We start from the raw sequence: 13,152 nt of genomic DNA, 5'->3' as shown, positions 1-13,152 counted from the left end.
ATATATATATATATATATATATATATATATATATATATATATGTGTATTAGCCTATTTAGAAAATTATTACACATATGTGAAGTTTGAAGATATTGAATGAATCTTATTCTGAATATATTAAATGGAAGTCAGAATTTATTGAATGGAAGTCTGAATTTATTGAATGGAGCGAAAATGGTGCCAGACAATGACGTCACATTCATTTTCAACTTCCATTCACTATATTCAGACTTTTTACATTACGTTTCATTTAGCTGACACTTTTATCCAAAGCGACTTCCAATTAAGTGCTTTCAACCTTGAAGGTACAAACTCAGGACAACAAGTAGTAAGTGAAGTACATCAGCTTTAGATGAGCAAAACTACAAGACCCATGTGAAAGTGCAGTTTCAAGAGTATGTCTATTTTTTTTTCTCTCTTCTCTTTTTTCCTCCTCTCCTCTTTTCCTTCTTCATGTTTATCCGATATGTAGTCGTAATAGATGTGTTTTTAGCTTTCTGTGGAGGATGCATGGGCTTTCACCCATCCTGATGTCAGTGGGGAGCTCCTTCCACCATTTAGGAGCCAGGACAGCAGTTGGGATTTCATTTGAGTGATTAGTTCTCCCTCGCTGTGAGAGGGCAGCAAGCAGGTTGGCTGATGCAAAGCGGAGTGGGTGGGGCTTTCATTCAATATATTTAATTTTTTTACATACATATATTTTCCTAAATGGCATGCATACATATATAAACATGTTGTCATGTTTGTTTTTCTTTCTTGTTTTTGTGTTCTGTTATTCCTGTATTTCTCCACATGATTTGTATATGCAAGACTGGAAAATGTCTGTTTATTAGGCTGGTGGTGTTTTGGAAGCCGCGGGGCCTCTGCAAAGTAGTCTCTGAAAGGAAGTTGTTTTGGTGGAACATGTGTACGTCCAGAAGTAGTTTTGGTCGTCAGAAAACTCAGATTGGACAGATAGTCTAGCTAGCTGTCTGGATTTACCCTGCAGAGATCTGAGGACCAGGTAACCATAGTCCTCAGATTGGACAGATAGTCTAGCTAGCTGTCTGGATTTACCCTGCAGAGATCTGAGGACCAGGTAACCATAGTCCTCAGAAATTTACCAGAGGTTAGAACACCAACACAGAGACAGAGGACGGGGAGGGACATCTGTCCGAAAAGAGTGAAATCTGGAAGTGGAATGCGTGGATAAAGACTTATATGGCATTAATGCCAGCTGGACAGAATAAAACCCTGAGATCCACATCAGTTATTCTCTCCTCAAGGCCGAGCCATAATCACACACAGCAGATCTGTTGCAAAATAACCACGTAAACCCCCATGTGCACATTCAACTTATTGGTTTCGATTGACTATTCCACAGTTTCTTACATTGTTCTGCACTCTATTCAATTGTCTTGTAAGCTGCTAGAAATTCAATTTCCTTGCAGGAGTCATCCAGTAAGGATCAATAAAGTGAAGTCTGAGTTTCTTTTGCAGTGTAAATCAACAGGTGTGTTGGAGACAGACACATTGTCCCATGGAAAATTATAGGTCAATTAAAACTTCTTCCTCTGATAATAACTCCATTAGGACCATTCACTCCTTCAGGTCCTCCCCTGGTGTCTCCGTCACCGGGGCAACGGCTCTGTGCACCCTTTTGTTTTTAAGGCTAGTTCGTCCCATTTTTAGTTGCAATACAGGTCGACATGCTGAGCAGCAGGATGGGATGGAGACTGTTTGTGTAAAAATGTTTCTTGTTAATTTGTAGGCTCATTACCAGGATCATGGTTGTGAAAGATTAAAAGAGACAACAGTTTTGTTCCCAGATTGCGAATAATTATCTTTCAGCGCAAAACTGTCAAATTGAGCTGAACCTCAGAATTAAAACATTATTTTTTTTATTCTACTTTCATTTTACGTGGCGATAGGGTGTTGGTAATCAGCAGATGGGTATTGTATGGATTATTGTGAGGATAAATTAATATCTTGCAATACCACACACAGAAAACATGGTGACCGTCTCTTTAATATGTCCAAAAAGGTGAATTCACTTCATAAAGAGTCAAATGCTGTGTCTCAAATCGTGCACCGCTGTACTTACACTAGCTCTTTTGAGTACATAGTGTTTTTACTCTGATATAGTGGTGAAATATGCAAAGCACTGTGAGTATAATGCACTCAAATCAGCCAAGATATTGAGTGTGGATCTCTGGACACTTCTTGCACTCAACGGCCGCCATCTTTGCTACAGAGCGGATTATGAACTTCTGAAAGTGGCGGGAAAGGAAGCTGCAGCGATTATTATTGGAGAGGCGAAACACGAAGTGTACAAATGTAATATACACATGCATTTTTTTATTTATTTATGTACCATTCGTAAGTTAGTGAGAAAATCAACAGGCGGACGACAATAGGTGGCAGTAACACTCTGCCTGGCTACAATTTACCAATAAGCAGAAGAAGAAGAATTTGTAATAAATAATTAATATAATAATAAAGTGTGCGCAAAGCACTACATGTAAGTGCACTCACGGAAGAATCCGAATGGAGGCAAACTCCTTATCTGCTCTTGGCAGTGTATTTGAGCTGCTGTGTTCACATGTGCACATCCCTGACAACAATAAGTTACCTCCTCAAAAATAGGATTATGTATTATATCAACACCCGGTATGCAAGGACCGCCTGGCCACAAAATGACCAAGTGTGTTTAGTTGCGCTGCGGAAATAGAGCTCTCAGTCTTGATTTGTCTAAATGCCACCTGAGCTGGACCACATGCTGTCTGCTTACCCCAGGTGGCGAGCACTGCTGCATGACTCCCTCAGCCTCATTAGCCGCCTGGGCAGTGATCTGGAAGCCAATTGGATTAGATTCTCTGATACAGGAATACAGTCTCCTACGACCCGGTCAAATCCCACTCTGCTAAACCCTTTAAGAGATGAGAGCTTAGTGTAAACTCTCTGGTTAAGGTCTCTGGTGTAAATACCTTCCTCAGTATGCTTAGTTTTAGAGGTTCAGCCTGTTTTCATGAACCATTTGTTCAAAAAGTTAAGAAAAATGTAAGCACTGTTACTTGTATGATTTCCGTGTTTCTTTTTTGCTGTGTGCACCACATTGAAGGCTGCTGTGGAAGACCCCGGCTGGCCGCGTAGGGAGGAGGTCGGGGTGATGGGTGATGGGTGATGGGTGATGGGTGGGCGTTAAAACACAGGATTTTTAATCCAGGGAGCAGAGGTTGCTTCCTGGGAAAAACAAAAGACTTTCACCCACGACATGCCTGTTCCTTGGGAGTGTTTTTAATCCAAACCACCATCTTATTCCTCAACATAGCTATTCATTTTGATGCCTAAACTTAACTTTTATTGCCGCACAATGCTCACTTCTTCTTGCTAAAACTTAACCCTAATCTCTGCCAAACCCCTGGCAGCTGGCGGTGCTCTGTACCCAGCTCACAGTCACCTATTCTCGGGTAACTGAACCACCAACTACCGCTGACCAACGCATTTTTCAGGATACTCTTAGAATTGTTTTAGGCTTTTAAAGCCATATTTGAACTCTTGTTTAGGCTACTCTGAAAAGGAATCACATATCCGATATTACCCGAGTGACACAGTGGATATGTGTCATCTCACTCGGAGTTGGAATAAACCTGGCTTAACAAGAGTATTCCTTTTTAGAGTAGCCTGAAAAAGAGTTCAAATATGGCTGCAAAAGTCTGAAAAAGATTTCAAATATAGCTTTAATTGAACATTTAAGCCTACATCAGAATGGTCCGAAATTACCCTACTGACAAACTAGATATGTATGCCGCAGAGACAAGGAGCTGTGACGGAGGTCAGTAGCTGGCGTCACAAAGCTCTGTAGCGGCTGAAACAGTTCGCACCTGCTGCTCAGCGTCATGGAGCTCTGTAGCCCATGTCATTTTACCACTTGGCTGTCTCTTAGTTTCCATGTGATATCACACCTTTAACTGTGAAATAAAGTTGCCTTCAAGTGCAGTCGGAAATGTCAAACTTTATATACGATTTAACAGAAAACAGTAATCGTGAAAGTCAGCGGAGTCCAGCAGTAGCAGCTGCAGCAGCTGTTTCCAGGGACAAAGCTGGGATCAAGCCTCTGTACTCCACCTGCTAACGTCCATTCATCAGGTCTCTTCTTCCCGCACTCTTATCACGGGCTCTCCACAGGGCTGCGTGCTGAGCCCATTACTCTACTCCCTATACACATCCGACTGCAGTCCCGCCCACCCAGAGAACATCATCATCAAGTTCGCTGATGATACAACGGTGGTGGGGCTGATTACAGGGGGAAACGAGGCGGCCTATAGAGATGAGGTCCTGAAACTTAGTGAGTGGTGTGCATCAAACAACCTGGCACTAAACATCAACAAGACCAAGGAACTCATCCTGGACTTCAGGCGGAACAAAGCCGCCCCTGCCCCCCTGTACGTCAACGGTGGATGTGTAGAGCGAGTGGAGTCCTTCAAATTCCTCGGCATTCACATCTCTGCAGACCTCTCCTGGTCGGCCAATACCACAGCTTTGGTCAAGAAGGCCCAGCAGCGGCTACACTTCCTGAGGGTCCTCAGGAAGGAACACTAAGAACTCAGCTGCTGGTGACCTTCTACCGCTCCACCATCGAGAGCCGTTGACCTATGCTGTGACAGTGTGGCACTCCACTGCACGGAGGCCGCAGGAAGCGACTGCAAGGGTGACAAACACTGACAAAAAAATAATTGGCTGCCCTCTGCCCTCTTTGACTGCCATCTACAACTCCCGTTGTCCTCAGGGGCCAGAAACTCCTGAGGGACACCACCCACCCCGGCTCCAGTCTCTTTAACCTGTTGCCCTCAGGCAGGCGCTTCAGGTCAATACGCCAGAACAAAGACTCAGGGATAGCTTTTTTCCCAAAGCTGTCACCATCTCAACCTACAGTCAGACTTGCACTAATGTATTGTATTGTTATTTATGTATGTTTATTAAGTGTTGCACTTTTAGAGAGTTGCTCTCCAAATTTCATTGTACTGGTACAATGACAATAAAGGCTTTCAATTCAATTCAATTCACACAAAGACACCAAATGAATGCTAATGTTGCTATGGCTTTACTGGATGGGTTTGGCAACACACCCACTATTTACAAATCTTGATATAATTCAGAGCTGGAAACACACCATCCACATTACAGTAGATTTACTGTCAGGGTTAACACTTGAAATGATAAAGGAATCATAAAGGAAAGTGAACCATACCATGGTCATTTGGACCTCTGATCTTAAGATTTCCTCAAATTATTTTTTTCTTCTTACTAATGAACCACAACACTGACAACGAGGAGGATCTTGGGAATGAACATGAAACAACATTTACACTAAAGACATTGGTTTCAATAAAAATCAAACACTATTACTAATTATCGTAATGTAGATGTTGTGCTTTATAGCTCAGCAGCTCTAAAGCTGGTTTAATGTCTCTGGTGTGTATATTTTGTTTACTGTATTCTCATGTAAATATTCCATTGAGGCAAATAGAGCGAAAGTCAAAGTTACCTTCTACTTCCGGTCCATGGAAACTATATTTTGGAAAAAATATGAACAAGACTCAAAGGAGAGATAATAATTCTTTTTCAGCCAACCATCCACCAGAGCAGAGGTCTTCAACAGGGGTTCTTGACCCCCCAGGGGGTCTCCAGGATTGGTGCAGGGGGGGCCGCCAAATTATTTAAAAAATATATTTTTTGAAACGTTTTTTCCAAACATTTTAAATATGTGAAAATATATATTAATATGAATCCAACGCAGTCAAAGGTAGCTTCTATTGAAGCTATACAGTTAAGCTTAAAGATTCACAGTGCCTTCCACATGTATGTTTAACATTAAAATATGATGTGTGTGTATATATATATATATATATATATATATATATCGATATTTATTTCCATCCATTAGGCCCAGTTTAATATGCAACTCAATTGTATACAAAATATGCAGTACACTCTAAGCAATATCTGTGTATTAACAGTAGTATGATTGTACATTGGAACAGAACCATATAAAACTTGATTCACAGATTTGTTTGACATTTTGAATTGCATAATTTGTGCTCTGACAACTTTTGTTGGCCACAGAGATTGGTTTTCACTTTTTTTTTTTTTAAGTTTGCAGATTTTTCCGACAATTTCGAGTTTTTTTTTTCAAATTTCTTGTCACTTTTTTCAACGTTTTGGGCATTTTTCCGTCATTTTTGTTATTTTTGTCGTTGTTCTCTGCTGTAACTGTACTTACACACATCATTTCTGTTTCCATTTCCTACGTTAGAGATCTGCAGCTCAACAAAACCATGCTACCTGGTAAATGCTGTCGCTCCTCTGGTTGTGCCCAACTAACGACTGTCTGAATCCCTTTTATGATTACTTCTTTGCTCTCTTTTTTGTCTCATACCTTCAAGATTTACTGTACGTTTTCTCTTACTTTCACATCTTTATTTGTGCCTTCTGCTTCTGCTTCCTTCAGATGGATCACTGCTTTACGTTCAGCAAGGAAGACGAGCAGTACAGAGAGGTATTCCTGGCATTCCCATCATTACGCATCCTTCTCAGAGTCCTCTTATCTGTTTAGTTTCTCTTAAAGGTTCCTCAAGTATATTCCTCATTTTGAACTTCTTTGCTACAGTCAAGACAGACTTCTTCTAAATCTTGAAATACACGTTTTACCCCACTGAGGTCTAAGGGCATTTTCACATATTTTCTAAAATTGACCTTTTAAAGCTATTTGCATATAGCTGATGATGTGTTCAATGTCAACATATCAAAGAACAAACTCAGCTGTATGGTGACGTCCACGTTTCTTCTAGAGCAACGTGTGAAGAGATAATTTGGCGCCAAAGCTGAAACGTTGATGTTGGCTTTTTGAAATTCCTCAAATCTCTTTTGAAAACCAACATGTTGTGAGACTTGTTTCGGTGTTTGAAATAAGTTTACCAAAGTCTTTAGTTATATATGATAAAAATAGTAAATAAATGTCTGAAATGAAATTTTGTAATTTTGATTTTTGAGTAGAGATTTAGATCTGTACATCTAAGTCAGCAGTGCAAGAACACTATCTCACCTTCTCTGTGTCATCTGTCTCTCCCTGTGTGTGCATGCCCCCCCCCCTGTGCTTTAGGAAGAGAAGTTACAGAAGGTATGAATAAGCAATGAGCAGTGTCTTATGCTTCTTCCACAGTTTGTCTACAATTTCCGACATAGTTTTGTATCTTCAATATTTTGGTGTATTCCCCACATCCTATAAGGAATCCCTCAGGAACATTAAGATGTCTTTAGAGCCTCTCGCCCCCCCAGTAAGAGCGTGCACCCCATGTAGTCTGAGTCCTTTGCAGAGGCCCGGGTTTGAATCCGACCTGCGGCCCTTTGCTGAGTGTTATCCCCACTCTTTCTCCCCCCCCCTTTCATTTCCATCCACTGTAACTATTGAATAAAGGGAAAAGCCCCCCAAAAAAGAGGACCCAGCTGGTCACAACCCTTCTGTAGGTCCAAAGATTAACACCTTGTGCGGCATTTGTGTACATTTTCATTTCAAGGTTTACAGTGTGGGATAGAAATGGTGTTAAATTGAGTTCAGGTGCAGCTTATGTGCCTTTGCGTGCCTTCTTTATCCAATAGACATAGAGCACACACCTGCACATAGACTGTAGGAAATTATTATGCAAGACAGCTTAGCGGACGTATTTGTCAATGCCAGGTTTAGCTGCCAGCATCAGGTCACATGATCAGCCAGAAGACATAGGAGACTTGGAAAAGGTTTGAATTCTCTCTTGGCTGTTAGGGTCGCTACTGGATTTACAAAAACACAAAGAAAGAACTTAGTTCTTGGTGAAACTTCCTTCTCAAAGAAGAACATCTTTGTAATGTAAAATACTTAATGTATGTAAAACCGTGACACACGCAGCAACTTAAATCCTGCTTTATTTATGTTGTTGCAATGCAACTGTCAGTCAGATGCGCCAACAGGGAAAATTGTGCATTATGTTTGCTTTCATATGGGCGATTTAACGTAATTACATTAGTCATCACAGAACTTTTGCACACCTGTAGATGGAGAGGTGTGTAGGAGAAGCATTGGGTGGACACTGCGGAACATCGACACACATCCGTTTTACCAAACATAATTACTGTAAATGACCACAAGTGAAGAGGAGAGTGTGCAGGAGTGTTTTATTCTTCTGGATAATTGAAATACACTAAACATAATGTACTTCTGGAGAGTAGACTGAACATGATTATTAGTGGGAGTTGTCAGTTCATACATTGACGCAAATGTGTGAAATGTTGCTGTTCCCTTCCTCTTATATGTGGCAGTCTTGTAGTAATATTGTGCTGTGGAATGTGCTATAGAAAGTAGACTGCAACAGGATTGATATGTCAATAAGTATCTGAGTGCTTCTTATTACCTTGCATTTCTACTATTATGAACCTATATGTATGTGGTCTCAATTCCCATATTTTAAATGTTTAGATTTTGAAGTTACAGTAAATATATTTTATGATTCACCAATTCAGAAAATGTTAGCACCCAATATATAAAATGTATATTAAAGTGGCTCAAATTCAGCTAGCTGAATTTAGATCTGTAAATGCATGGGGAAAAAAATCCCCCTGCTGTTGGCACAGTCAACATGTGAATATATATATATTTATATATAACTTTCAATTTCACATGTGAAATAAACTGACAATTTCAGAGGGCCCACATAAATTCAGAGATTTCTTTAAGAGTAAAACATTTCAGAACAGTGATATTTAAATTTAAACATTAATTATTTAGTGGACTCAGATCTGATTGAACATAGGTCTGACCTGTCTGAGACTCAGACCTGAATGAACATAGGTCTGACCTGTCTGAGACTCAGATCTGAATGAACATAGGTCTGACCTGTCTGAGACTCAGATCTGAATGAACATAGGCTCCATCTTAAACGAGATCTGACCTGTCTGTGTTGTGTGATGCAGATGCTGGGGGAGCTGGTGCTCAGCTTCCTGAACAGGGAGTTGCAGCCGTCCTGTCAACTGGCCTGTCTAGAAACGGTCCGAATCCTGACCAGAGACAAAGATTGTCTGGATCCCTTCCTCAGCCGCTCGGCCATGTCCACTCTCGCCCGCTACGCCGGCATCGCCGTGTTCAGTACTGCCACGCCTGCACACAGCCAGCCGGGGGAGGGCCAAGGTAAATCATACACATACTATGTAGTATTTGCACATAGTGCACTCAACCAATTCAGCCTCTTTAATCCTTTTCTTAAGTCTATAAGAAAATGGCCATACTTCTCACTTCTCATAATGAGTTTATGGTCTCAATTGAGTTTTTAGCCTCTTTTTCTTTTAAACTACTACCTAAAATCATCTGCTGTGAACATCCATCATAGTTCAGTGAGTTGTGCTCACAGTTTTCCTGCTCAGTGAGGAATTATCAGCAACATTAGGGCCCGCTCATTCTGTTTGGCCTCCAAATAAATTGTTTATCATATGAACTGTTTTGTGCTTGTTGACTAGTTGACCATATTGTTCCCAGATGTGAGGGATTAGTGATAAGTATACTGCTACTTTCGCTGATAAATTATGGACAAAAGTACAAAAATAAGACCTAAGTGGCATTAAACCAGAATCATCCTTTAGTGTCTTTCTTTTATCTGTGTCCATTGTCCATCTATAGATCTTTTTCTAGTTTACGGTCTTGACTAAGAAGGTGCTGATTGGAAGAACATTTGAAAACACGTGGGGATATTTGAAACACACATATTAAATGTAAACAGGGCTAAAGTTCACCCATGTCTAATTGAGCTGCGTGAGTTGCTCAAGACAAGATTTAAGGTGTCATTTAAGTGCATGACAGCGCAGCTCGGGTAATCCTAAATGTGGTCTAAATGAAGGATGAATGTGCTTCTTGACTTTGCCATTCTTTCTCTTCCCAGTGGAGGGTGAGGGAGGAGAGGGGGAAGAGGCAACAGAAGCATCCAGCGAGGGGATGGAGGAAGCCTCCCCTTCCTCAGAAAATGCTGACCAGGAAGTTATTGCTGAGGCTCTCAAGTCCATCTGTAACATCCTGCTACACAACCAGACGGGACAGGTCAGTCAACGGAAGTCCTCACATTATAACATGTAATTAGTTTGATGCTAATTTAAATAAGAGATGTTTCAATACCAAAGCAAGTGTCGTAAACGCATCCGTTACTGCCTAAAATGAAGGTATCGGTACAGGAAAGTACTGGAGTTTATGCTATCGATCTCATACCAGGTAATTTAGAAAGTCTACTTTAAAGTAGTTTATCTATTTAGTTATTTTTCAGTTATGACTGACTGTCAAACTGGATAAAAACACAGAAGGAAGGGGACAGGACGAGGAGGAGGGAGGGGCAAGCTAGTCTTTTGAAATACTTCAAATGTCAACAAGAAGCAACGTCGCCCAACATCGCTTAGAGCTCCTATTATGGGATCAGTACTCAGTATCAGCTGATATATAAGTTCAAGCATCGGAATCGGTATTGAGGAGCCAAAAATGGTATTGTCTCTAAATTAAATCAATAAAATGTATCTTGGATGGATGGATGGATGGACGGATGGCAGGTGCTAGCAGCAGATCTCCAGCTGATTAAGGGCGTGGCAGAGAGGCTGAAGCAGTGTCATGATCCCATCTGGAAACATGAGGTATGGCCATCAGTTAGAGAGAGGATTCCATCTGTTGTGTGAGAGCTAACCTGACCAAGGGTAGGGGGAGATTGTAGTTTGGGTACATATTCATTAAGCCAACACATTCTGTCTCATACTTCCAGCCACTCTTAACTTTTCCAGTTTTTAACCAAGTGTCTGATTTGCCTAAACATAACCATAAAACATTATATTTATCTTTGATAATGCAAATTTGTAAAATATGCACATGAGTTTAAGGAGACTGGGTAATACCTTTTAGCACAAGTGCCAATACAAACACATACCAAAGCTCAGTTTGCTTTGGTACAAAAAACAAAAACATATTTTTTGATACCTGACGGCTGGGGAAGGACGTAATCATGTTGGTTATTTTTTTACAAACCTTTTTTCATCTGAAATATATCAATGTTTAATGCTGTGTCAACTCAAAGCAGTTGAACTACAATTTGCAGTGACAGTAAATACATATAAACACAGACTGACCAATCAATTAGTGCCTGCTTTTGGTACTTTACAGTTTCTGAAACTCTGTGCAACACATTCATACCAAATAACCATTTTCTTTTATTACTGTGATGGTAGTAACAAAAGAAAGCCCATATGTTTATTTTAAATATGGTTCATTATTACAAATTCCCTGTTTAAAATGTGGCAGCAAGTCGTCACACGGTGATAAAAATGGCATCGTAGCCCTCTGAATCTGAATCGAATGCTAAGGTGCCTAAAGATTCCCACCCCTCTTGGATATCCAGCCATAGTCTGAAGAGGAGAAACCAGATAGAGCGTAGATAAATGTCCATGCGTCTGCTTCCTGTCCAGGTGCGATTCTTCGACCTGCGCCTCACCTTCCTGCTGACCGCCCTGAGAGTGGACGTCAGGGCGCAGCTGGCTCAGGAGCTCCACGGCATCAGTCTGCTAGGTAACTCAATCCTGTGTGACCATCAGTGGAACTACTGACCTGGGAAACCAGCATCAGCTTTCCAGGTTACCAATATCTGCAACACCTGGGGTGTTCTGACAGGAAGTCCAACACATGATCGTAGACTGTAAAAATAATATTGGTAGCTTCCAGGCCTGATGTCAATGCTAAAGTGTATTAAAGATGCATTCTATCTAATTTCTAAAATCCTTTTCTATAGAAGTCTATAACAATATCAGCCTACTTCTCACTTGATTTATAACCTCAGTGACATTTTCATAACGAGTTTATGGCCTTGACCCTAACATGTTTATTTTGTAAATAATGCTCCCATTTATTTTAAAATAGACTATAAAGCAGGGGATGCTTTAAGCAATGCTAACCATGCTAACACTGTGGTCATTAAAATAGACCTCAACTTGTTTCTGGGTGTTGTCTGAGTTTTAAACTTGGACCCTTTGTTTTCACTTCAGCAATTTTAACTGGAACATTTTGGTCGTCTGAAATGGTCTTGTTCAGCGTTCTGCCAATAAAGCTAGCTAACTACCGCTAGCGCTAGCAGGTAACTTAACGGAAAGTTTGCCGATTTTCTGTACTGCCGTACATGCAAATAAACAGCGCCAATAGGCAGGGGTCTGTGTTTAATCTACACTAGATCACTAGTTTCAGAAGGGTTGAAAATAGCAACTTTCCCTCCTTAGCGTTTAGCTTAGCACAGCGCCATTGCGACCATAAGCAACACTGGCTTGGCCATTTCATCCTCTTTAGCTCCACCCTCTTGTCAAAATCATCACGTCCAATTGCAAAAAAAACAAGATGGAGATTGCCATATCCCCAAACTCAAGGCTTCAAAATAGCAGTCCGCATACCAAGGATATGACATCACATTACTTTTTATCATCTATGATCATGGGAGATAAACAGAAGGTACCAATGTACTAAGTTAAAGAGCATAAGTTCCGTAAGATAATTTCCTGTCCTGTGTATATTCCAGGCAACCATTTGGAGGCCACACTGGGTCTGAGTTGGCCAGGTACGTTGGAGACGGCCAGGGCGGGGTTGGAGGACGTCCCACCGGGACAACTGCCCCCACTGAGCCGGCAGCAGATAGAACTAGCCATGGAGATTCTGAAAATCCTGTTCAATATCACATTTGACACAACCAAGCGCAAGGTTGACGAGGTACGGACAAAATGAAAGTTTTTTTTCTTCTTAGTTCAGCCATGTTAAATCATACTAACAATCATGACCTCTGTTGTCAAAAGTCACTGAATATAATAGTTCATCCAAAATCCCCTTTCTGTATGATGAAACAGAATTATTAGTCAATACTATTGTTTATGCTTCAAGATGTTATGAGGGGCCATGTAGAACATTCAAAATTATCTCACACACATACACACAGATACATTTTCTCTTGAACACTAAAATGCGTTACACACTGGTGACAAGTTATACTCTCACATACTGTACTGAAACCTCACACACACACAACTGAAACACTCTAATAAACTCTGTGTGTGTGTGTGTGTGTGTGTGTGTGTGTGTGTGT

At 40.8% G+C, this 13,152-nt stretch overlaps 1 protein-coding gene across 4 annotated transcripts in view; it reads left to right on the top strand.

Moving 5' to 3' along the window:
• The window catches only part of ric8a (RIC8 guanine nucleotide exchange factor A), a 19,952-nt gene that overhangs the window by 598 nt on the left and 6,202 nt on the right, over positions 1 to 13,152 (top strand). The window contains exons 2-8 of one of the 4 annotated variants that reach the window (XM_032524330.1): positions 6,492 to 6,539; positions 7,143 to 7,160; positions 8,987 to 9,200; positions 9,946 to 10,100; positions 10,583 to 10,678; positions 11,501 to 11,600; positions 12,595 to 12,782. In XM_032524330.1, the coding sequence (XP_032380221.1) occupies positions 6,492 to 6,539; positions 7,143 to 7,160; positions 8,987 to 9,200; positions 9,946 to 10,100; positions 10,583 to 10,678; positions 11,501 to 11,600; positions 12,595 to 12,782 (819 nt within the window). The remainder of the gene's footprint in view (positions 1 to 6,491; positions 6,540 to 7,142; positions 7,161 to 8,986; positions 9,201 to 9,945; positions 10,101 to 10,582; positions 10,679 to 11,500; positions 11,601 to 12,594; positions 12,783 to 13,152) is intronic. The other 3 variants (XM_032524331.1, XM_032524332.1, XM_032524333.1) reach the window with 3 other exon arrangements.

This window comes from Etheostoma spectabile, chromosome 8 (genome assembly GCF_008692095.1).
Source record: "Etheostoma spectabile isolate EspeVRDwgs_2016 chromosome 8, UIUC_Espe_1.0, whole genome shotgun sequence".
Classification (NCBI taxonomy): Eukaryota; Metazoa; Chordata; class Actinopteri; order Perciformes; family Percidae; genus Etheostoma; species Etheostoma spectabile.
This window is presented reverse-complemented; position numbering and strand designations above follow the sequence as displayed.